Source organism: Spea bombifrons, chromosome 6 (genome assembly GCF_027358695.1).
Source record: "Spea bombifrons isolate aSpeBom1 chromosome 6, aSpeBom1.2.pri, whole genome shotgun sequence".
Taxonomy (NCBI): domain Eukaryota; kingdom Metazoa; phylum Chordata; class Amphibia; order Anura; family Pelobatidae; genus Spea; species Spea bombifrons.
Window position 1 is genome coordinate 43272474 of NC_071092.1, and position 23930 is coordinate 43296403.

The following is a 23930-nucleotide window of genomic DNA, read 5'->3' on the forward strand; positions in this document are numbered from 1 at the left end:
CTCCCGTGATGTCCTGCAGGACAAGAGCTTGCCTTGGCATCATGGGAGTGGTAGTTTCAGGAAAGCACTTTGCTCACCCTCAGCGCATATGACGGCCGGAGCGTCCCTTTAAACTCTGGCCTGTTTATGGAGAATAACTGAGATTATACTTTTCTTAGTGAACTGACTTCCGTAGCTGTTTGTAAATGTTAACCAAATGACTGATACCGGTCCTCGTGGAAACCTTGACTAAGGATACACTTAATTGAGTCACCTGCATTCAAGCAGGGATATCAACCATATCATACTGACAGCAAAAATGATTAGTTGGTAGCCTTAGATGTGATCGTAGTTTATGGCGCAGAACAGAAAATAATTCAGCTCCAGACCGTTACCCTGAGACGGGGCAGAGAGTTCCCAGGTATGAACATCAGATGCTACTCAGGGCAATTCTGGTACAAACTCAAACTTTAATGGTATAAAAGGAGCACTTATAATGACTGTGTGGATGTAAAACATCTGTGTATTAGAAAACTGGATGCAATAACAAGAAGGGCGAGATCCGCCAACGCCTCGGCCGCATGAGCTTTTATCAAGAAACCATAATGCACCAAACGTATAAATACCGGAAGAGGTCAGAATTGAAGAAGTGGACATTGTATCCATGTGGTCTTTATTATCGCCTTATACCATTTATTGTACTATTTCAATGCTTGGATGGCACTTTTAGGCTCCAGCACCAGCCTCTCCTTTACCTTTTTTCCTTATAGAGTGTGGTCCCCACCCGTCTAACTCAAACGTTAAAGTCAGGATTAAAGTGACCGCTGAGAACCGTTTTTATTTACACACAGCGCACATCAGATATGGTTGGGAATGGGGTGAGTCGGGGCTGTTTGGGGTAAATGAGAGTAAATTTTCTACAGCTCAAGGAAAGAGATTGGGAGAGAGAAAGTGAAGCGGAGGTATTTAATTAAAAAAGAGGGACTGTGCTTGCTAATGTAGGGCACCTGGGAGGTATGACGCACGCATTAATGCATTGCGTATCGCGACTGGCTTAAAGAACCGACAGCACATCGCGGCGAACCGGGCTACCGACGCTCCAATCCTTCCATAGCAACAACCCGTCACTATAACAGTGAGCCGCTAGAGTTGCGTGACGTCACTGCAGCGCGCATCTCGCGAGACCCACGAGCTATCAAACCTACCCGAGATCCTTTGCGTTTCCTCTTTCCAGCCAGCGCCTGAGAATGGGTATGTCATGGCCGCTGCGGTGTCTCCTGAAGTTTGAGTTACAATCCTCTTCCATCCACCCTGACGTTTGGTCTGAGGTGCTGGGGCATTACTGGGGAATGCTAACGGAAGCTCAAACAACCCGGGGCACCCGGTATTGGGATTAAAAGATAACGCTGGGGGATTTATTGTGGAGGTTGAGTGCTGCATATCGAGCTGACGGGCTTTCAATATGGCGGCCTGTATACGTACCCCGTACTTCTTTAGTATAGGCCGCTGGTCGTGTATTGGCTTTAGTTTGGCTCCTGTAGACGTGCCGGTTTCCCGGTGTAGCTCGTAACCCCTGGCGTCGGCCTAGTGCCGTAGGGCCGGTGCTCGTAGTGCGTCCCGGCCTGGGGCAGCTTTCGGACCTGCACGCTGTCTGTCACGTTGATGCGGCTCAGGTATTCCTACATAACGCGGTGGAATTATTTTGCTTTATTACAGTAGCGAAGCCTTCTCTGTGGTATTGCTGGGCCCTGGCTAGGGCATCACTTGTATGCAGTGCATGGGGCTGTTGCAAGTCTTGACCCCTGAGTAGTTCTGGCCTGCAGTGGCCCCAGAATGTGTTTTAACTCTTTTGTCTCTTGACCAGGTATCTCAAGGGACAACTGGCACAAGCGCCGCAAGACCGGAGGCAAAAGGAAGCCCTACCACAAGAAGAGAAAGTATGAGTTGGGCCGCCCTGCTGCCAACACGAAGGTATGACTATCTGACCAAATGCTGCAGGTCCTTGTGACCCAAAACACTTTATTTTCTGGTGGGAATATGTTCCAGTAGTCAGTGGTGTTTTTATATGTATAGTTTTATATGTGGGTATACAATGAACTCAAATTTGTTCAGGTTCTTCACTTACACTGTGCTTTAAATCAGCCATTCAGACTTTACACAGCAATGTGGATGATGAAACGGACTCCTTAGGCAAGCGGAGCAGACCGTCTTGGTCGACATTGTACTGCCTGCCAATGCTAGGCTCGTCATAGTTACACTGACACATTGTGCTGTATTTATGTAGGATGTTTTTTGTGTTGCGTTCCGCTGTTAATTTCGATATCCTGCTATTTTCCCCAGATCGGACCCCGTCGTATCCATACTGTAAGAGTCCGTGGTGGAAACAAGAAATACCGTGCTCTGAGGTTGGATGCCGGCAACTTTTCCTGGGGCTCTGAGTGTAAGAAATTTATTTCCTTTCTGATTGTTTAGTGTTAAGAGACATGACCACATGCAGTGCGAATGATGATAACTTTGACCTTATGTGAGCATTCTGTGAATCTCACTGTGCTAGGCTTAGTCATAGTTACACTGACTGCACCGCTTTGTATTTAGTTCACACTGAGGGCCACAGGTTAGGGCAGTGTAAATGTTAATATTGAAGTATGTTTGACTGTCAATCATGGACCCACAAATTAAAACACTGGTACTGCAGTTCTTATCATTTAAATGTAAGACTGAAGGTAGGTACTTGAGTTTGGAGTTTAAAATAGATCTGCATTTATGTTGTCTTTGAGCATCTGACTTAGCGTGAAGTTCTTAGTCTTTGGGAAAACAAGACCGTCAGGTCCTTCCATATACTAGTTTGGTTCTCGAGTGTACCACATGGTACACAATTGGTCATGTGCTCCATGTTTTTGATACGTCGTTAGAAAAATGTTTGTGAACGTGTTATGGTGTGTATTCCAAGGTGTTCATTAGTCACAGCGGACCCTGACTTTATATACCCCTTAAAACAGAAGTATAACAAGGACACAAATGCTTGGTTGGTAGCGAGAAATGCTTAATCTTTGCCTTTTCAAATCCAAAGGTTGCACCCGCAAGACCAGAATCATTGATGTAGTGTACAACGCATCCAACAATGAATTGGTTAGAACGAAAACCCTGGTGAAGAACTGCATTCTCCTTATTGACAGCACCCCTTACAGGCAGTGGTATGAGGCTCACTATGGCGTGCCTCTTGGGCGCAAGAAGGGAGCCAAGCTTGTGAGTATGAAATCAGCTTGTTTTGTCCTTTCTCTGTCTTCTTGAAATATAACATGCAATTGGTTTTGTAGGCAATGTCACATGTGTCTCTGTATAGAGCAATCCATCAGTCTATATGTGATGTCTCTGTATAGCACTCAGTCTTCCAGTGATGATACCTTTGTCCAGTTCTGCTACTGAATGGAAAGAGATGATCCTTTTTAATACTGAGGAGGAGTGAGAACTTGCAGAAGATATTAAACACTTGATAGAAACATGTCTTAATATTCGATCTTCTACACTGCCTAAAATTGCTTACCCCTTGTATCACAATTAAGGAATTAGTCCCTCCCGCACACACAACAATCTTCACTGTTGCTTTTGCAATTTAAGCTTATATGTTACTGAACTATGATGTTCTCTCAGACTCCCGAGGAGGAAGAAATCCTGAACAAGAAGAGATCAAAGAAAACTCAAAAGAAATACGATGAGCGCAAAAAGACAGCCAAGATCAGTCCGCTCTTGGAGGAACAGTTCCAGCAGGGCAAGCTGCTTGGTGAGTCTTTACTGCTGTGAAATATGCTGAGGGCCCCACCATGAATGGTGATGCCCTCTGTGGTGCTGGTTACACACCATGTAATGTAGAAAAGGTTTTTCTGTCCACTAGTCAAAGCCTCGGTCACCAATGAATTGTTTTCAGGGTCTCATGAGAATAAAGGCTAGTACCTCCAACTCATCCGAAGATGATGGAGACTTATTTTGTTAGAGGAATGACTGGGGATGCTGAAAGCATTGGAAATATACCTCAAAAATAGAAGCCAAATGTGCACATTGGATTAGCTGTAAAATGGTCTTTCTGCTGTAATTGTCATGTTTTCCTACTCACTGACTCGATTATAAGTGACTTTTGGCTAGTTTGTTAGCCTAGCATATATGTAGATGGTCACAAGAGACAGACAGAAGTCCCCTCTGAACTCTGTTGCATACTCTGCCATACCTAGTATTGTAAATAAGTGGGTTCTTCCTCTTTGCTTCCCTATGTAATGCTAAAATAGTTATGGATGAACATTGTTACTATGGGAAATGATTGGAAATCGTCAGCATTGGTTAAACAAAATATGTAAAATATATTTTTGAACTGGCTGCAGTAGCTCACCTCGTACTCTGCTAGAGACTGTCTCAGAATGGCCTCGGTCACTTTAGCAGATGTGAATGTGAAAGATGCTGATCTGATAGATGGGAATCACCTGTTGTGAATTAACACCATCTCTGAGGGAATGGAGTAGAATGATCCATATTCCTAGCAAATGAAGTCATATGTGAAGATGGTTATACAGACTCAACCTTACAGGGCCGGTTGTGAATCCCAGAATGCACTGCATTGTGTAATGGAGCTGTGGGGGCATATATGTATCCATATTGTTAATGTCCTATCTGAACACTAGTATGTGTAGCTTCCAGTTAACCTGTCTGTGCTTGTTGTCTAAATGTAGGGAATATTTGTGATTTGTTTGGTGTATGGTGGTCTAAGTGGCAGCGATACTGCACTGACAAGTGTCTCCTTAGTCCTTTTCCTTGGCTTGGGGGTCTCATTCCAGTGCTAGATTAAATCCCTTCTTGCAGAAAGGCCGGGCTCTCCTGTAGCCTGCCCCTTCCGATAGCTGGGTACACTGCGTCATTGAGCATTTAAAAGAAATCTTCAGTTTCAGTTGTCTTTATTGAAACGTTACACCTATGTTAAAATGCAGCTTAATTCTTTGGTGGAAATGATGCCAGGCATGATTTCTGTCTTTAACCCCTTAATGACAAAGCCCGTCCATGTATGGGCTCAAAATGCATTGTTTTCAATGGGTTTAGGGACCGCCCATTGTCCTTAAGGGGTTTTTAATCAAGTTAAATAAACAAATGCATGGTGTTATTTTTTGTAGCTTATTTTTCAAAATCTGGTTACTGTTGTATCTGTAATGGTGTCCATGCTTTGATAGAATGCATTGAACCCGGCTGATGCGTCTGCGTGATGGTTAATGGTTTGTTTTTCTTTTGCAGCCTGCATAGCATCCCGACCTGGTCAGTGTGGCAGAGCTGATGGATATGTCCTGGAGGGCAAAGAGTTGGAGTTCTACCTTAGGAAGATTAAAGCCAAAAAGGGCAAATAGATACATCTCCCCACCTGTTTACTTCAAATAAACAGAACTTTATTAAAACACAATGGCTTTTGTCTTTCTCTTGCCTCTGAAGTGTTAATTGGATTTTAAGTGACATTCCCAAACAATACATGGGTAGACCTGATGTGAAAAATGGTATGTTCTGCGCAAACCTGTTGGGTTCACTTAAGAGGGTGTTCAGAAGGGTTGATAATCGGCTCCACAAAGCCACGGTGCAGTTTGAAAACCCAAGCCCCAGTGATGAGTTCCTGTAAGTAGGGCTGAACTGGCCCTGTATAATGTATAGGTAATGGGTGAGGGGGTGGTGTCCAAAACTCAAAAACTTGCCTGTGAGATATGAACAGGGCCCTGCTTTCAGAAGAAGCCGGCTGGGATTTGTGCTTCATATTAGTGATATCAAGGAGTTGTTAGGCAGAGGGGTCTAATTACTAGAGGGAGTTCGTTGAACACCGCAGTCGGTGAGATTCTCAATTGGTGAACTAGGCTTTAACACCCATGTGGAAGTACTCTTGCTTATTGGCCGTAATTGGCTTTGAGATCTCGCCTGTTAGCAGGGGATGTTGCTTACTTGTTTGAAAGCAAGTTGGGGTATTTCCTTTTGGAATAATTTTTTCCCAGGGTTTTTTCTGCTTGAAATCTAAATAAACTATTGGCCGCTAAACGCTTGATATTGGCAGTATGGAATACCCAGTCTATCCCTAACTGGGCTAACTTGCTGAGCTAATCCATAACAAATCTAAATCATTCCTATAACCCTTGGTGCCCTTGTACACTATTCTACAACTAGTCTTTTTACTAATGGGCTATGTGGAATGGTGTTCCCTTGGCAACCACTTTTTTTTTTTTTTTTTGAAATTTCAATATTTGATTTCCTTTTGATATTGTAATCTTATTACATTTATTAGGGCCATGTACTTTCCTTTGAACTGTAAGCTCTTCAGGCTTTTGTATATGATTTAATGCTGTCATATATTACAAAATTAAAAAAGAATTTTAGAAAAAGCTACCATTGTTTGCCAGCCCATTAAAATAGCGTATAAAGAAACATAGCCTCCAAAACAAAGTTCTTTTCTCAGCAGTAACTGGAAGAAATCCTATTAAAAATTGTGAGCTTTCTCTTTCACCTGGTTTATGTATTGTCGATAGTGTGTGAATATGCCTTAGAACCCAAAGCCCTACATATTCCTAACTGTGTAAATACCCCGTACAAAAAAATGGGGATCATGTTTGGTCTTTGATACAAAGTTCCTCAGTCCTTAATGTTTTACGCTATGAGCGCCACATGGGATGTCACTTGGTGTCATGCAATGTATGTTTAGATTAAAAGATGCTTATAGGGTATATCATACATGTTGCAGCTTGTTCTTGTAATAAAGTTGCTGTGTTTTTGGTCACACTAAATTCTGAGGTCTACATTGTTTAACCCCTTAAGGACAACAGGCGGTCTCTAAACCCATTGAAAACAATGCATTTTGAGCTCGTACATGTATGGGCTTTGTCATTAAGGGGTTAAAATGAAGCAGCATGGAACAAATCTGCATCATCCATAAACACAACCTTCACACATCTGCCGTTTATGTAGAATAATTCTAGCTGGGTGGAAAAATGACGGATTTTTGGACATCCTGGAATTAATGCCCAAGATGAACTTCCATGTGCTTTGTTTGCTTAGAAAGAAATATCTTAACCAGATAGACACTGATAATTTTATTGTGAATAGATGAGATAAAACGTATTATGCGGTGGGCTCCTGGAATAATACGGATTACGCTGTGTGATGGAAGCAATAGGACTGGATATACTGTGAACTTGTTTCTAATGTAAATGCGGCAGCAACGCTGACAATGTCTGGAGCAAGCCATATAATTCATTACATTGCCTTAATATAGCGCCAGCAGATTCTGTAGTGCTGTTAAAATCGGTTCCGGTGAAAATAAGATTTAAATATCAACAGATGTTAAACATAATGCAAGGAGAATTCACAGGGTGCGCTATATGGACAAAAGTATTGGGCCGCCTATACACCATTACACCTACAGGGACTTTGACATCACGTTCTAAATACATAGACATTAATATGTAGTCGGTCCCCTTTTGCCGCTATAACGGCTTCCATTCTTCTAGGAAGGATTTCCATGAGATTTTGGGGAGTTTCTGTGGGAATTTTTGCCCATTCATCCAGTAGAGCGTCTGTGAGGTCAGGCACTGATGTTGGATGAGACGCCTGGCTCGCAATCTTCGTTCCAGTTCATCCCAAAGGTGTTGGACGAGACTGAGGTCAGGGCTCTGCGGCCGCTCAAGTTCTTCCGAACCAAACTCATCCAACCGTGTCTTTATGGTCCTTGCTTTGCTGGGGCAGAGTCATGCTGGAAAAGAAAAGGGTCCTCCACAAAGTTGGGAGCCGATCATTGTCCAAAATGTCTCCGTATTCGGAATATACAAAGTAACGTGAATGCAGAAGATAAAGCGATACAGAAGACGAGCCCATCGCTCACGCAAGCTTACAATTTATGGACTTTCGGTCATCCCAAAACCTTAATCTAGTTTAGCTATAATGTATAAATGACAATGTAATTATCTGGAACTCTTAAGGAGGCAGTTTAATGGCACGGACACCCCTAATTAAGTACTATGCATTCTTCAAAATTAAAACATAAAATACCGGACCTGGAAGCTGCAGCCCTGTTGCTGCTGTCCTCCTCCATGACCGGACATTTCTTGCAGATGTTTTTGTAAGCTCCTTGGAGCCGAGCCCTCCTCACGTTTTGTTTACTTATTATTACCAGAATGTAAAGGCGCCATAAAATCAATAGTAATAATAAATAATATTACTTGTAATTTCTCAGTCTATAAATTAAAGGCCCCTCTTGGGTGTTTGAGCTTCCTATTTATTCTAATTGATTTGATTCTATGAAGCACAGTTAATAGGTTGGTTTACTGTTGAACTACAATTCCCATGATGCCCTGCCAGACAAGCGGTTGCCTTGGCATCATGGGAGTCGTAGTTTGAGGGCAGCAGTATGTCCGCCCTTAGTCTTGTACCGTATTAGAAGCTCAGCAGTGTTCGTAACATAACACCTCGTGGCGGCAGTACATGACGTCATCGAGCAATACCTCTCGCGAGACTTGATTCCTTTAAAAGCAATGGCCGCGCTCGCTTTCAGTCTTTCCGTTCTGTGCAATGACTCGTGGTGTTGGCTGTAGGTATCATGTTGGCTCCTGCCGCATGCCCCGCTTTTATACGGGCAGCCCCACTGTTGGGTGATCTAGCTATGCCCACACACCGGTATTAAGAAGCCTGATGACCCCACCATGTCTGTGTGACTGCTGCGTGGCGTGGGCCGCGTCTCCTCCATGCACAGTAAGTATATACCCTTTCCCCGCCTTATAGCGGCACGCATCTGCCTCTCAGGGGGTAATTAGTTACACGGCCGGGCGCGTATGATGAACCTTTACTTTTGCTGCTGAAATCCTGAATTCTCACTGTGGATAACAACCTTGGAGAACTGAGCGCTCGACCCTCTCCCCCGGGCGGCGGCCTCCAGCTTATATCACGCTAATTTACTTCTCGTTTTCTTGCAGGTCGTGAAACAGCCCGAGCGGCTTCCCTCCTGAATCCCCCCTCCCTCCGGTGAGTGCATTTGGCGGGCTGACCTGCGGCCTTCTGGCGGTATGCCGAGGGGTTTTTCCCTGTTATTCTCCCCCCCTTACACCGTAGTTTAGTTACTATTCGAAGTCTTGTGATGAAAACTTTGTCCAGTTCTGCTACTGAGTGGCCAGAGATGACACCCTTTCTTCTGATGACTTCAGGGCTTATTAAACGGCAGGGGGCATGTAATGGCAGATATAATGGGGGTATATATGAAAGGACTGCACACACCCAAGCTATCCTTAAATCGCCAGTGTATGAGGTCCTAGGAGAGGCTACATCTTGCCACGTGGATCATACTTTTGTGCCAGATTATAGTAAATGGCAATTTATGGGTATTTGGGGTGCTTTTCACATTAACTGATAAACACAATGGAGGCAAATGTGTCCAAAATTTCTTTTACAATAAGAACCCAAACAGCCGGTAGATATAAGATGTGTTGCTTTGCAGTAGATGTTATGAGTCCATCTGTTTAGATGCGGATATGTTCTAAGACTTCTTTCTGATTACAGATCGGTTGCCGTCGGTAGTTCTTTACTAAACGAGGGTTCCGGTGCCAGCGGCTGTCCGAGGGGAAACTATCGGCTTGGATCGAGAGCTTGTGGAAGGTGAGTTTCCGCTTCTCGTGTTTAGATCATGAGATTGTGCAGATTAAAGTCTTCCGGTGATGATACTTTTGTCCAGTTCTGCTACTGAAGTTAAGCGATGAGATTTGTCAATCTGAGGAAGACATGGAGCACCCAGTGGGTGACTCTGCAGCTTTGGAACTAAAATTCATATAATCCCCAGCCAGGTCTTGAATTATCAAGAGGCTTTTAGGTTTAACTGGAGAGCTTCCTGTCTTTAGAATAGAGAATGTGTGAAGCTTCTATCTGGATTCAGGCTGTTAATTATGACTTTTTTTCCCCCATAGGTTTTGTGGAGCTTGAAGATGACGTGATTAAGTGAACTACTGAAGTTGACTAAATTCATAAATGAAATAAATAAAACTTTTTGACCAGAATGTTTGTCTTGTTCATTATATGGTGGCTGGAAATCTAGGTCTTTGGTATTTTGCACTGACAAGTGTCTCCTTAGTCCTTTTCCTTGGCTTGGGGGTTTCATTCCAGTGCTAAACTAAACCCCTTCTTGCAGAAAGGCCGGGCTCTCCTGTAACCTGCCCCTTCCGATAGCTGGGTACATTTACAAGGAGTAAGGTGTGGACCTCCTTGTCTGGCAAAGGTGAAAGGGCTGCTTCTAAGTAGTGACGTTCTTCCTGCAGGGTACTGGAAACAGTTTGTTTTTTGAGCACATACTGGGTCATCCTTTAGATCAGTGGGTAGTTAGTAGGGGATTGCAGTGGTAGCGCATTTCCTGGGTTAGTTAAACATTTCTTGTTCTGTTTAATCATTAAAGCTTTAGTGTTCCCTGAAGGCCACTTGTGTTTTGCTTAGTCCTGGGTCCTGCAAATTTTTGTATAGTGGCATCATATTGTGCAGTGCTGTACAAGGGGTCTACCTGGCATATGTAGTATATAACATTCAACATTGAAATGAGGTAAGGAAGGAGGGCCCTCCTCGAACAGGTTTACAGAGGGAGTCGGTTTATTATACAAGAGACGAAATGCTGCCGTTAAGCATATAGGAAGGGGATGTCTTCCTTCCCTCCCCGGGCAGAAGTCTGTAGGAAGGCTGGATCGTCTTGGTCCCCCACCTAATACTAGGAGGGGAACCACTGTAAGGAAGAGGTAGGGAGCCATAAGGCGTCCATTATCTCTCCCAACAAAAAAAGATGGAGTCCAGCTTTGCTGCGGCGCAGTGCTCAATCCGTAATTTCAAAATAAGCCGTGAAGTCTAAAGAAATACATCATTGTCACGTAAATTAGTGAAATTTGCGAGGGTAATTAATAAATACCCAGGCGTTCCGCTGTGGCTGGATTAAAATACGTTACCGTGTTTGCTCAAAAGACAACCCCCCAAAATTTGAATATCAATTTAGGGGGAAAAAGGCCTGAGTATAAGACTACCCTCTAGGAAAAAAAGATTTATTAGTAAATATTAATTCACATGTAAACTGTTTCTTCATATTTAATAAAAACTGATTGAGAAAAATGATTTTTGTTTTTACTTCCTTTAATTTGCCACTCTGCCACCCAAAAATGCCTTATATCCCCTATATGCATTTTAACCCCCTATTTGCTGCTCTGCCTCACAGATCACCTATATGCCACTCTGCCTCCCTGACATGCGTTTTAACCCTCTATTTGCCACTCCCCCCTATATGCCTTGTAACCCCCTATATGCTACTGTAAACCATTAAACACCCCCATGCCACTCTTAACACCTCCCTCAATTTACCAGTGTATCCCTTTACTTGTTACCCGTGCTTAAGACTCCCTGGTGTCTAGTGGGGCAGCCGGGGAAGGTCTGCAAACGTTCGCCACACAGACAACCTCCACTGCTGCCGGCACTTCTATGGTGGAGCACCGGAAGGCGGGGTCACGTGACCTCCGATACTCTCCTGTCTCCCTGTGCCAGTTCAAAATAGTTTAGGAAGGGCCCTCTAAAGTAGACAAGAAGAAGGTGTCGCACTGAGCCCCCTAGAGGCAGCTGGGATATCCGTACTTACGCCAGTGTAAATGGTTAATAAGCAATCCTGTGGAAGGTCCGCCTTAGCCGCTGCCTAATTTGAATACCCATGATGCACCGAGAAATGTCCGCCACATCTTTAGTTCATTAAGCAGTTAAAAGCCCAATCGTGAATACTTCCTATCACTGTGAATTGTGTTTATTTGTGTAAACGGTTCCAGTGATCAGATAACATCTCCGTGTGAGATTTATTTAACACACCTTAACATTGAAGAGCACTGCCCGTGGCCTGCCGGTTACCTCGCGGTGCTCAGGTTATACTCTGGTTTCTCTTCAGACCGAATAAATCTTTCGCCTTTTACTAAAGATTTCCGTGGAGAGGAACAACCATGAGTTTCACTCAATTTTTTGAGGCCCAGCATCTGTTGGGCTTATTTGGTGGTGTTAAAGAAAGATGGAGGCGTGTATGGTATCTACTCAGTGTGGATTACCTGTTAATTGTATGTTGTAGAACCTTAACTCACAAGCACGCAGGATCTGTTTTGTGGTAGTGATGGGAGTGCTAGTGTTGTAGTTGTGTTACTGCCACCTACTGGTGATAGAGCAGAATTCTTCATTTATTATATCAGATAGATCAGGTAAGTTCTGTTACCATAGGTGTCAGTTCTTGGAAATTGGGTTGTCTGGCCGAGCCCCGTACAATAGCATTTAACACTAATTACGGTTGTAACGAATTTCAGAGATAAACACAAATAATGATTAAATTCATGGTTAATGTGTGTGTTTCAAGCACCACTATATGACTGCCTGGGCCACATGGCTGCACTTTGAAAGCTTCAGGATTAAATCTACAACCGCATATTATTATTATTTATTGTTTTATATAGCGCCATCAAATTCCGTAGCGTTGTACAATGGGTAGACCCGACATAACAAGTAGAATGTAACATAAATTCACTAACAGAGACAACAGGTGAGGAGGGTGCGGCTCAAACGAGTTTACAATCTAGATGTGTAGTTGGCAAAGTGGACCCCAGAAGTCGGTCATGTATCTTGTATGTGGTGGCACCATAGCCCATAGCGTAGGGGAAGCTATCATCAATTGGCCCCTGGGCACACTGGCTGCAATCTTACCTTGTCCTAGAGGACATACAGGCTTTGTATTGCTTGCGATAAAGCCATATGGAAAGTTTTCAATATTAATTTCTAGTACATAGAAGGGGTTGCATTTTATGTCTTTAAATTCAATATTACTGACCTACGAAATAAAGAATTTGGTTAACTTGACCAGTTTTAGGATTTAGGCATTCATATGTGCTTCCTGAAAACAGCCCTAAACAAGAGACGCTTTGGGCAAGTGCCCATCTCATCGATGGGGAAACGGAGCCCTCGTGTTACTCAAGAGAAGGACACCCAAGCTGTTGTAGCAGATAGATTACATTTATTTGTGTGGAGCGCCAGCAGATTCCGTAGCGCTGCTACAACGGGGGAGAGTGGAAATTAAAAAAACAATAAAATTGTCAATATACAAAATTGAAAACAAATAACACTTGGTTAAGACAAACTGGTAGCAAAGGAGAAGAGCGCCCTGCTCTTACGCGCTTATAATCTATCAGGTGGTTGAAATTGGATGAGAGAAGGTGACGCTACTTGAGTGAAGATTCGCGGGTCACGTGGAGATCTCACGCTGGAGATCGTGGATGGTTCCTTTAAGAATACAGGTCGTGCATTTTAGGAAGATGCTCATTGAAATGGTTTTTAATGAGCATTTAACATAAGAACAGGTCGAATAAAGTCTGACGGAACGGGGTTCCAGAGAATAAGTGCAGTACGGCTAAAATCCTGGAAATGGAATTGGGAAGAAGTGGTAACAATGGAAGTGAGGCATATGTTGTGGGCACAATGACGAGGGTAGAATTCAGAGATATGGGGGTTCATGTTAAGGGCTCTGTAGGTCAGGAGGTCAGGGAGCCCTTGGATGAATGGGCACAGTGGGCAGTAGATAAAGAGGGGTTGGATAAGAAAATGATTGGGTTAGTCTAGCATTCAGCCTGATCTTCATCTAAATCTTCAATAAATGGCTCAGTCACGGTAATTAAGAGTGGAGATTGTCTGGGCTGCTCCATTTTCTTCTGTTTCTCTGAAGCTTCAAGTCGTCGTGGGACCTTCAGAAGAGGCCTCGGCGTAGGCGGCTCGCTGCCTCGACTTTCTTTCTCGTCTTCTGTTGTCTCCTCTTCGTCGATGCGGCCAACAAACTCTGGGTCTTGATCGCTGTGGCGGGAGTTTGTGTTGGGAGATGCGTAACCATCTCCTTTGAAACGCACAAGATGGCTTCGTACGCCCCGACCCATTAAGTTTTTCATGCCAATAGCGGGAGAGGGAGCAGAGGAGAGGAATCTGTTGAGCATGGGGGTACGGGCCCTTGGAGTGTTGGGGGTCACAGCAACCTGACACTGTTCTGAATCCCCTAAAATGCTGAAATACACAAGACACATGTATTAATGGTTATGGGTTTAATAAAATAACAGATCATCTTAAGTATATTCTTTTTTTGCGTTGTTAGAAAATCCTACAATTTAGATTTTCATCAATTATAGAGTCTACAGTAAACTTGTCACTGTTCAAGTTTTTTTTTTTTTAAAAAAAAACAAACATTATTTGAATCCTTTTTCATAAGATTCTTGCATGAAATCAATTTATTTTATCTGTTATTTTATATGTTTGTTCTGTTGTTGAAAATGCTAGACGTAAAAGTTAAAGAAAAAAAACAAAATGGCAGCAAACAGGATGGAAAGTTTTCCTACCGCATGTCGAAGGCAGAACCCATGAAGGATGGTTTCAGGGTCTCGGCAGCTGTGGCTATGGTATAAGGGGGTGCAGCACTCTGATCACCCCAGTACTTGTCTCTCAGCATTGGAGGCAGATTTTGATACATGTCATCAACAGAAAGTAGAGAGACCTGCCAGGAAACAACGGATGGGCAAGAAGTTTGTAATGCATACAGCTAATTGAAAGGAGAAATTAATTTTCAAAAACTTTGCGCCATTTTCCTGATTTTTTTGCAGAATATGATGTTTTCAGGCAGCTGTGTATCAGCCATGCGTTCTCACTCTGTTGCCTTATGGTAACCAGTAGAATGGCTCAGTCTTACTAACAGTCTGACTTACGACGTATGACCCTTGGCGGGGGGCTAGTTTTTTGTGTATTACGTCACGGGTGCATTGAGCAGCATTTTTCTTACTTGTAGATTTCTGTCGATCAGCCGGTTGGTTTCAAAGTCATCATCATCTTCTCCGAAAGGATTTATGATCTGCTCAGCCACCTGGAGAACACACAGAATGTTCTTCTTTCTGTTTATATTTAAAACTATTATTCTGGTTACATTTAGATGTCGGTTCACTTGGTGGCAAATAGACCTCTTTACATTTTAGATGGAAACCCACGTTGTTTGCTGAAAGATTTACATTTTGAGTTTGAAACCCCAGGTTGGATTGTAGATGTTTGCTAAGAGTCATCATATCCTCATTCATCTCCCCTTTCCATACAAATCACCCAACCTACCAAATAATCTCATTACTCTGAGCCATACATCAGAATCTAATGGCAGATCAGCCCCATCTAGTCTTCCGGCTATTCCTGCTGTAAAGACTTAGACCGCAATCAGTCGTTGGTCTCGTCTTAGATTCAGGAGCCGTATGTCTACCCCATGCATGTTTAAATTCATTTACTCCGTTAGCCTCTACCACTTCTGCTGACTCTGTTTCCGTGTAAATACCGCAATGCGAAAAATAAAGTTCTTTTTTCACCAACCTTTAGCCATCCAAAGTAAAAAAAGAACTGAAGCAGAGTGAAAACCGGGACATATGGATCCAGCGTATGCCTGAGGTCTTTTGGACTGGTGTCCAGCGTATACCCGGTGCTGTTTTGACTGGGGTTCAAGGTATTTGCGTTACAATTGTGATTGGGGTCCAGAAATTGTCGTCCAATGAGGCAAGAGGCAAAAAATGAATAAACGGCAATTGTAACCACCTACGGTAGAGAAAGTACGAGAAAATCAGGCATGGAATCAACTGTTCAAGGGGAAAGTACATGGCGAATAAAATGTATCGCCTTCCGTCGTTAAATATTAACTTTTTCGTGCCTCGTGTGGGAGGACTGGCGTATAATAGACTCAAGTTCACTTAGTAGACCGACGCTTTGGGCGCTTTCCAGTCCTGCCCAAAACATTCAAACAGGACGGCCACCATTGGGAACAACCGGTAGACATGTATGTGGCCTGGGCAAGCGGAGGCTCCTGGCCTCCCTGATCTGTCACAAGTCACCCAATTGGTTCTTACAGCCAGTTACCTGGGCCCTTGTGGGTTTTAAGGCCTTCAGGGCCTTTTTGGACTCTGGGGGCAGTTGGCCCCATTGCGAACATGTGGAGGAGCAGTGGGAGGGGCATGGGGCAGGGTGGTGGGAGGAGCAAGGGGTCCTATCTTTAGGTTTGTACTGGGCCCCAAAATTTCTGATGGCTGTCCTATTTTCCAAAAATAAAAGGGTGCCATCAGGTGGCTAAAAGGATTACTATGCCATGGGCATACCTGGTAACTTTGTGGCTTCGGAGCCCCCCTTGTGGGAAGAGGGATAGGATGCCCTGCTGACATAATGGGTGGTCCCTCTGACATCATTGGGCCGCTCCTGGACTTAGAGGAGGAGGCGTACTGTAATGCGGCGAATGTTTGCGGCCCACTGTAGGGTGACACGATGGGGTAAATGCTTTCACTCACCTGCGTATACACGAGGGGCACGCTGATCCAGTCATAGTGAAACAACATGCTGCACTTTGCACGATACTTGTTCAGCTCCTTAAGACAACAGGTAAAAGGGACATATTTTATTAATTGTTTTATATAGCGCCATCATATTCCTCAGCGCTGTACAATGGTTATATACGGTATATATTGCAGCGGCTGGTGTCGGGTTTAGGCGCTGGGATTATCACATTTAGTGATTTTGTCAAATATATATATATATATATATATATACATAGGTAATTAGTAATTTATGTAATATATCTAATATAATCCTTGTATCTTGATCCACAATGGGTTAATATATCATGCTGATTTGCCTTCTCAGCTCATATACTGTAAATAGGGAACGATGTGACATGCAGAGTGGATAATTCATAAAAGTGTCTCACAGCAGTAATATCTCTGAGCCGTTATCAGTAAAACAAACACAATTCCAACAAAAAAATTAATATATTTAGAGCTTGGTAAATCATTCAACGGTTTGTGGCCATATATTTGGTTTTATTATGGCTATTTCTTACTTTACTGATAAAATAAATAAATCAGGAGCATTAACTCCCAATTTCTTTTTTTTGTAATTTTACAACCAATAATTTGCAGAAAACGCACAATTTGTTTCAAGAAGAAAAAAGCGCGACAAAGCCAGAAATTGTCCTGCCATGTTAGCGCAACCGCTACTAATGAAGTGAAATAAAGGTAAAATTCTAATTCTATTACATTAAATGTATATGGATTTTTGGTACGGAGTTAGTTTCCATATCCAAGCCAGATCGCTACTTACATCCATGAGCAATTTCAGAGCCACATCGTCTCGGACTCTTCCATCCCGACGAGCCTGGGCTGCCAAGTTGGTGAACCAGACGCAGGGGATCCAGTATTTGTTATAGTCAGAAGCGAGGCTCTCGTATTTTTTGAGTTCCTCGTGGGTCATAAACCCTTAAAAATAAACGCATTTGAACAAAAGAATGACCAAGGTACCATGCCTATGTAATAATGATAATCTAAGAAGTTTACACAAAAAGTACAGTACTTGCATGCATTTTAATATATACTATAAATATATGATCACTGCGTTCTGCCATCTCCTCAGACTGACCATGGATCAGGTAATAACGGAAGGATTATTCCACGGCAAGGCCAGATCTGTCTATTTTATGGCCACAGAATGTTCTGATAATCTACGTCTCAAGCCATGGTCTGCAAACTAACAGTGATCCGCAGAACCATAAAGGTTCCAAAAAGGAATCTTAGAATAATAGAGGGAATAAGTGTTTGAGAGAGTAATTGTGTTTAGTTTAAATATTCTATAACTGTATGCTATGTCTTTGTATTTTTCTATTAACAATAACTAAAGGCAGATAGATGGTAGAAGAGTCTTGGTGGCCGGTGGACTACATCATAGTTTTAAAAATGGTATGGCCCACAAGCTTCTAAATGCATAGGTGACCTACAAGCAACATATTTCACAGGAATAATCACTTCCCACCATGAAAATCTGGAAATCTACCCTTTATTAAGCTGACTATGAGCTCGTAGGCTCACAGCTAAAGTGACGAGTTCATCCGTCCCACCTGCTTCCACAATATGCTCCATGGTTGGAAACCTCTTGAGCACACGGGTGCTGACAGACCTCAGGATGAGAACCGAGGATAGATTAGCGAACCTTATCAGGGTACGTCTAAGCAAGCGGCCCCTCTCGTCCGCTCCGTGCACATTACTTGATACCACACACATCAGCTGGTCCGGCAGCGGGATGTTGGTGTATTGAGCCCACCAACGGTTGATGATCAGAGTGACGTAGAAACCCAACAAGAATGAGATAGGGATCAGATCCGTGTATTTATTACAGTACTTGGCAACCTTCTCAAACTGGCACTTTTGGTGTTTATTCAGCATTAACCTGTAATCAGGAATATCCACCCATTAATCACAGTGCTTTTGGTCTCAATTACGTATACGAAACAGAGTCTCTTAATGGGGTTTATTGACTAAACCTTGAGTTGCACTTGAGTTGGAGTGAGGCAAAAAAATCTCATCTTGCCAACTTGATTAAACATTATGAAGGACCAAGCCTGAGGAGGTCCTCTTGAAAGAAGGGAAAATTGAGTTGCTGAGATAAGTTGTTAAACCGGTTGACCGGTTAAATGTATAAAGCCGATTGGTGAATCGGGAATATATGCAGCCCTTAAAGGTTTGAGTTTAAGCTTAAAATATTCAGCTGGCTCCTGATTGTTTAAAAGAAGAGTTTGTAGAACGTAAACTCACCTGTAGGTCAAACTCAGCGTACAATACAAAGCAACAAAGACGATGAATTCCTTGTATAGTAACTTGTAGATACTTCCTTTCCACCTGAAGAGCAGCTTGGAGAAGCCCCCAAATCGGGCATTGGACACTTTCAGTGTATAGGAGACGGTCATCCTGATACCTACATGGCAGACCCAAAGCAACAGGACATTTAACCCCTTTCAGTCACCCATGTGGATAAACTCCATACGGAGTGTTAATATTTTGATTAAAAAGTTAAACTCTTTAGTCTCGATGTAATAATTGTGTAGCTTCTTAAAATAAGACGCGGCGAAGGTAACGCATTTAATGCCTTCCCCTTTCCTGATTTTTGCACCGGCTATAGATTAAGAATATTCTGAATACTAAAAAAAGGTGCAGAATGAAAAAGCCAGTCCGCAGAACCATTTAAAAATATCAGAATACATCGACCATTATCTGCGATCTATGATAACAAATTAATTGCAAATAAATTCTTCTTTAAAAACGACATTGGAAAAAAAAAAACATATTTTGTGTCTTTAAATAAAGTAATAAGTAAGCCAAAAAAATACAGAAACGAAAAGTGATAAAGTAACAGCAGCGGCACGTTACATTCACATGTAAAAGTTATCACATATAAAGCATGCGTGGTAGAAGTAACTATGCATTTATGAAGACAGTAACAAAAACTGTATTATTATTTGTGTTTTTTCTTCCACGTGGCAAGGAAATGGCTATAAATGGGATGCTATTAACCTTTATCGTTCAAAATCTTAACGTACGCATTCATTATTGTTACCTTATTAGGACCCTGGTAAAACTTCCATTATTTTTTGCTAGTTATGGAAATACAAAAGACAAATTAATTACATTTTAGGAGAACTTGTAACTCTCGCACTGTTGCGAAAACTCAGATCTTACCTGTTTCTGCTTTAATGCGGGAGAAGCATTCCCTGGGATGCAGGGATCCTTATAAAGGGTTTGACTCGGCTCTGATCACTCTCTGATTTACTGCCCCATAATCCCAGGTACATATTAATCTATGAGAAGTGTTTCTTTATGACTTACAGAAACACAGAAAATAACACATACATACTGCCGTTTAAACGTTTGGGGTCACCGAGCTGTTTTGATGAAAAGCAAGGACATTTCTAGCTGTAAAGGGGTCTTTTAATCCTAAACTTGGATCAGCGAACGCAACGTGCCATTGGAACACAGGAGTGATGGGAGTGATAAAGGAGTGATGGGAGTGATAAAGGAGTGATGGGAGTGATAAAGGTCCTCTGTACACCTATGAAGAGATTCCATTAAAAATCAGCCGTTTCCAGCTACAATAGTCATTTACAACATTAACCCTGTCTGTGCTGGAGTTCTGATCCATTTCATGTTGTTTTAATGGACAAATTTGCTTTTCTTTAGAAAACAAGGACAAGAACGTTTTAGATATATGGCAACCGAATAAAGTAAATGGAGATATTTTTTCTTTAGAATGCAGAATACCAGATCCGTTACCTTAAACCTGTAGATTGTAAACTTACAAGCAGGGCCCGATTTATTATATCGGTATGTCTTAGTCTGTCGATTCTACTTTTTGTAATGCCCTATGAATGTACGGACTGTAAGAATCACAGCGGAAGTTTTGCTGGCTCTATATAAATAAAATAAATAAGTAATGAAAACTCTGAAAGAGGTAAAGTACCAGTGGTAGAGCTACAAACGGGTCACAACCTTTGAAATGTGTTGGGTGTGCATTATTATTTCTGCTTTCATGTATTGGACTCCCAAACAAGGATGAATACGTCATATTACATTTATTTATATAGCGCCAGCAGATTCCATAGCGCTGTTACAACAGAGTCAGAAAAATAATTTAAAATCACACACAATAGTAAATTGATGCAAAAGGAGAAGAGAACCTGCTCTTGCGTGCGGTCTATCTAATGGAATCCATTAAATGGGGCAAATGAGAATGAGTGAGCTTACCTGGAGAAATTCCAGATTCTTAGAGTCTTACTTTTTCTTATTTTGGCTATTAATTACTCTTGTATAACACTGCAGAACATGATCGTGTTATATAATAATAATAACCATAAAAATATGATTACTGATAATAATAATCAAATTAATATCTTTTGATAAGTGGTCTTGGACTTCTTCGGGCATTCATATTTATATTTTTTGCTCAGAAATAAAGGCTTGAAAGCTCCTTGTAACCATAATGAGACTTCATCGATTCATTGTTATTCCTGTACTGCTATCCAGAAGCTCAAGAAATAAAACAATAAGTAAAAAATGTATGTTTATGCATTTGTGTAATAAAAGCGTACATGTGCATTGCATTTTTATTAAAGTGTATGAGTCTGTGTAAGTTTGCATTTAGTCGATGTCCCCGGGGAGGTGAGATTGGATGGCTTTGCTCTTTTTTCCCACCAGAAACGGGGCTATATTTAGAGATTAGTAAATAGTTTTATTTATAGCTTTATCACGGGTATAAATCTGAAATCCAGAGGGTTTGGAGTCAGAAAATACAGACTGGGAGGAAGTTGTAATTTGTTCTGTGAGATGCTTCCTCATTTTGAAATTCCTCGTGTTCTCACATACATAACACTGAACACCTTGAACAATGGGTGGGATTCTGCGATTGTTCTCTCTCCCAAACCTGGATCGACAAAGGATTCTGATCACTTGCTGCCTATTTTACTGTTCCGCAAGTAGCAGCTCTAGACCAAAGAGCACTATTAACATAGTAAGGTATAAGGTATACTTGATCTTACGATGTTAATAATTTCACTTTTGGTCTAGGACTGCCATTAATTAGTTATCTATTAGTTAGGTATTAATTAACTAACACACATACCTCCCCTAGGCACCTGGCACTTGTCTTAGGGAACCCTCTCTCTTGCACATGGTCAATATTTCCAACACAGCAACTTTTATTGTATTCAAAATGACGACTGTGGAGACTGGCGACTCTGCCCTAGGTCAGCCCCAAAGATAAATACACCACTGATGTCATGACCATTACATGGTAGAAATGTGATGCATTAGTAGATTTAGAATAAAGACAGGAAAAGCATTGTTATCACAATAAAAAAGAAAGGTAGTATTACCTGTTGTTTTTTCCATATCATTGAATAATTTGCATTAAAATCCAGTTCATGACATTTACACTACGGAGCTTCTTTTGCATTTTGGGAACTCTCCACTGGGTGGCAGCACAGTCTTTGGTTCTTCAGTTGCAGTTTGGGAACTCTCCACTGGGTGGCAGCACAGTCTTTGGTTCTTCAGTTGCAGTTTGGGAACTTTCCACTGGGTGGCAGCACAGTCTTTGTTCTTCAGTTGCAGTTTGGGAACTCTCCACTGGGTGGCAGCACAGTCTTTGGTTCTTCAGTTGCAGTTTGGGTACTCTCCACTGGGTGGCAGCACAGTCTTTGATTCATTGACCGCACATCCTGTATTAGGAATTCCACTTGAGTATCCGAACAGAGCTGCATTCTAAGAGTTCTGTGAATGAATATATTTAATCAGCATCACCCTGGTAACCTGCTCAGCTGTTAGTAGACTCTGAAACGACCTTTGTCTTTTGAGTACTGTCTTACTCCACCATGCTCAGTAAATGTAATGAATGTATTGTCTTCATTGATTCCTTACTTTTTAGCTCATGTACAGCAGTCCTCTTACCAAACAAAAACCTGAGAATAACCAATAATTGGCAGAACCACATTCAACCCACTGAAAACAATCCATGCCTGGTATTTAGGAATAAGTCTTAGAGAAATGGCTTCCTATGGTCTAGGTATTTGGGCCCCGGTCTATCTGTGAACATAAAAGCCATACCTGGAACATCACAGAAGGACGCATATCTATAAGGCTATTTCCGAGAGGAAGAACTACCTGGTGCAAATGTCTTATGTCCTCCTGCCGGCTGCTTTTAGTAACATCAATGCTTTTCAAAACTACCTCTTAGTAGACAGAGGTCCAACATACATGAACCAGGACCCCCAGAAGTTACAGCACCCACAAGCACTTCAACCAGCACGGAGTATGCATATTTTATATATTTCCCAAGAAATTATTAATTTGAAGACTGACCCTTAGTAACTCTGGATCTGAATGATCGTACTGTTAAAAGATCTGGGTACAGCTTCCATGCCACGGGAGGACTTATGCCGCACTGGGATGGAAGATTCATTTGTTCACTAATGTCTCTTTGGCACCTTTCGCTTGGACTGAAGTCTGTGGGAACAAGGAGGATTTGTTGAATATTTTGCGGGGGGGGGGGGCGCTCTCTTGGTCTCGGGTCCCCAGCTGCCCTGAATGTGAGGCATTGAGATGGGTCTGAGTGTAACAGGAGCCGTTTCTCTCTTCTGATACCGGATTCTCGCACACCTGCCAGCGCATCGCCAAAGTCAGACTGGAGTATAACGATGCGTTGGGGACCCCAAGGCCAGGATCCCAATATTTTGGATGCACAATACAGCTCATCCTCGCTGCTCTTCCATGTGTCTGTTTATGCGGAATGGCCATCTGGAACACCGGTGGGCTACTGACTGACCGTGATCCATACTAGGCTCTCCTGATGCCCGGATGCATGCCGCGTGAGCATAGAAACGTAATGCGTGGCCGGGCGTATCAACATATGTGTTATTTGGTGGCAACTGGCCTTAAAGCACCAGGGCCACAAAGTCAACCCCAGTCTCTTGGTACAAACCATTTTCAGGCGGGAATGCTTGCTGTACACATCAGACTGAAATAAAAAAAAGCAGCCTTTTAGAACGGGGTTAATAATTTAAAATGTACTTCTCCATATGTGAATTATCTCTGAGACATTTACTGTGAGGGATTACAAAGGAGTCCTTATCTTTTCACACCCATTTGACCTGATTCACCCGCGTTTATCGCAAGCCAAATTCTCAGAGAAAGAGGCGATAATCCTTCCCTTTTTAGTCCCTAGAGCTTACCATCTACGCACGAGTCTCTTACTTTTTCTTCCCTTTAATTGTTTTTTTTAAAATGCTCACTAGTATGTTAATTTCGCCCAGAATTAAAGCTACATGCAAATACGCAGTAACTCCCAGCACTCTCAGCCACTCTAGCGGTGACCCTGCACTGTTTTTCAGTAGATGGGGGAATCATTTTTAATCCACGCTCACTCCCATGAGCACATCCTGTGATGGAACCTGATGCCGGGCAAATCAAGGAGACAAGAGCACAAGAGAAAACAGCGATGTCATTTTAAACACTATCGATCATTCCTTCACTTAGGCGGCAGGATCATTCATT

General features: G+C 42.4%; 2 protein-coding genes, 1 long non-coding RNA gene and 8 other non-coding genes across 12 annotated transcripts; 10 read left to right on the top strand and 1 right to left on the bottom strand.

Moving 5' to 3' along the window:
• The first annotated feature begins 1186 nt into the window (after positions 1-1186).
• On the top strand, positions 1187-5413 carry RPS8 (ribosomal protein S8). Its single transcript, XM_053468994.1, has 6 exons — positions 1187-1230; positions 1844-1950; positions 2320-2419; positions 3050-3225; positions 3631-3760; positions 5251-5413. Exons 1-6 carry the CDS (start codon positions 1227-1229, stop codon positions 5358-5360), a joined length of 627 nt encoding a protein of 208 aa, XP_053324969.1. The 5' UTR covers positions 1187-1226; the 3' UTR covers positions 5361-5413.
• LOC128501064 (small nucleolar RNA SNORD46) lies at positions 2142-2246 on the top strand. Its single transcript, XR_008355003.1, has one exon. It is a non-coding gene; the product is annotated as a small nucleolar RNA SNORD46 (small nucleolar RNA).
• Positions 3368-3440, top strand: LOC128501061 (small nucleolar RNA SNORD38). The gene has a single exon (XR_008355000.1). It is a non-coding gene; the product is annotated as a small nucleolar RNA SNORD38 (small nucleolar RNA).
• On the top strand, positions 4747-4877 carry LOC128501075 (small nucleolar RNA SNORA35). The gene has a single exon (XR_008355014.1). It is a non-coding gene; the product is annotated as a small nucleolar RNA SNORA35 (small nucleolar RNA).
• A 3392-nt stretch (positions 5414-8805) lies between the features above and the next one.
• On the top strand, positions 8806-8886 carry LOC128501058 (small nucleolar RNA SNORD55/SNORD39). The gene has a single exon (XR_008354998.1). It is a non-coding gene; the product is annotated as a small nucleolar RNA SNORD55/SNORD39 (small nucleolar RNA).
• Positions 8887-9009: 123 nt separating this feature from the next.
• Positions 9010-10022, top strand: LOC128500092 (uncharacterized). 2 transcript variants are annotated; one of them, XR_008354883.1, is made up of 3 exons: positions 9010-9039; positions 9532-9627; positions 9933-10022. It is a non-coding gene; the product is annotated as an uncharacterized LOC128500092 (long non-coding RNA). The 2 variants fall into 2 exon arrangements; XR_008354882.1 differs by lacking the exon at positions 9010-9039 and having other exon boundaries at positions 9457-9627.
• LOC128501063 (small nucleolar RNA SNORD38) lies at positions 9106-9173 on the top strand. The gene has a single exon (XR_008355002.1). It is a non-coding gene; the product is annotated as a small nucleolar RNA SNORD38 (small nucleolar RNA).
• Positions 9678-9748, top strand: LOC128501062 (small nucleolar RNA SNORD38). Its single transcript, XR_008355001.1, has one exon. It is a non-coding gene; the product is annotated as a small nucleolar RNA SNORD38 (small nucleolar RNA).
• A 50-nt stretch (positions 10023-10072) lies between the features above and the next one.
• On the top strand, positions 10073-10203 carry LOC128501076 (small nucleolar RNA SNORA35). The gene has a single exon (XR_008355015.1). It is a non-coding gene; the product is annotated as a small nucleolar RNA SNORA35 (small nucleolar RNA).
• Positions 10204-11903: 1700 nt separating this feature from the next.
• Positions 11904-12018, top strand: LOC128501045 (U5 spliceosomal RNA). Its single transcript, XR_008354985.1, has one exon. It is a non-coding gene; the product is annotated as a U5 spliceosomal RNA (small nuclear RNA).
• A 1540-nt stretch (positions 12019-13558) lies between these two features.
• Positions 13559-18803, bottom strand: BEST4 (bestrophin 4). The gene is made up of 8 exons (XM_053469457.1): positions 18648-18803; positions 17954-18282; positions 17164-17318; positions 16356-16433; positions 15397-15615; positions 14828-14908; positions 14391-14545; positions 13559-14061 (listed from the first exon to the last, which is right to left on the bottom strand). The coding sequence occupies exons 1-8, from the start codon at positions 18797-18799 to the stop codon at positions 13626-13628; spliced, it is 1605 nt and encodes a 534-aa protein (XP_053325432.1). The 5' UTR covers positions 18800-18803; the 3' UTR covers positions 13559-13625.
• Between the last annotated feature and the right edge of the window lie 5127 nt (positions 18804-23930).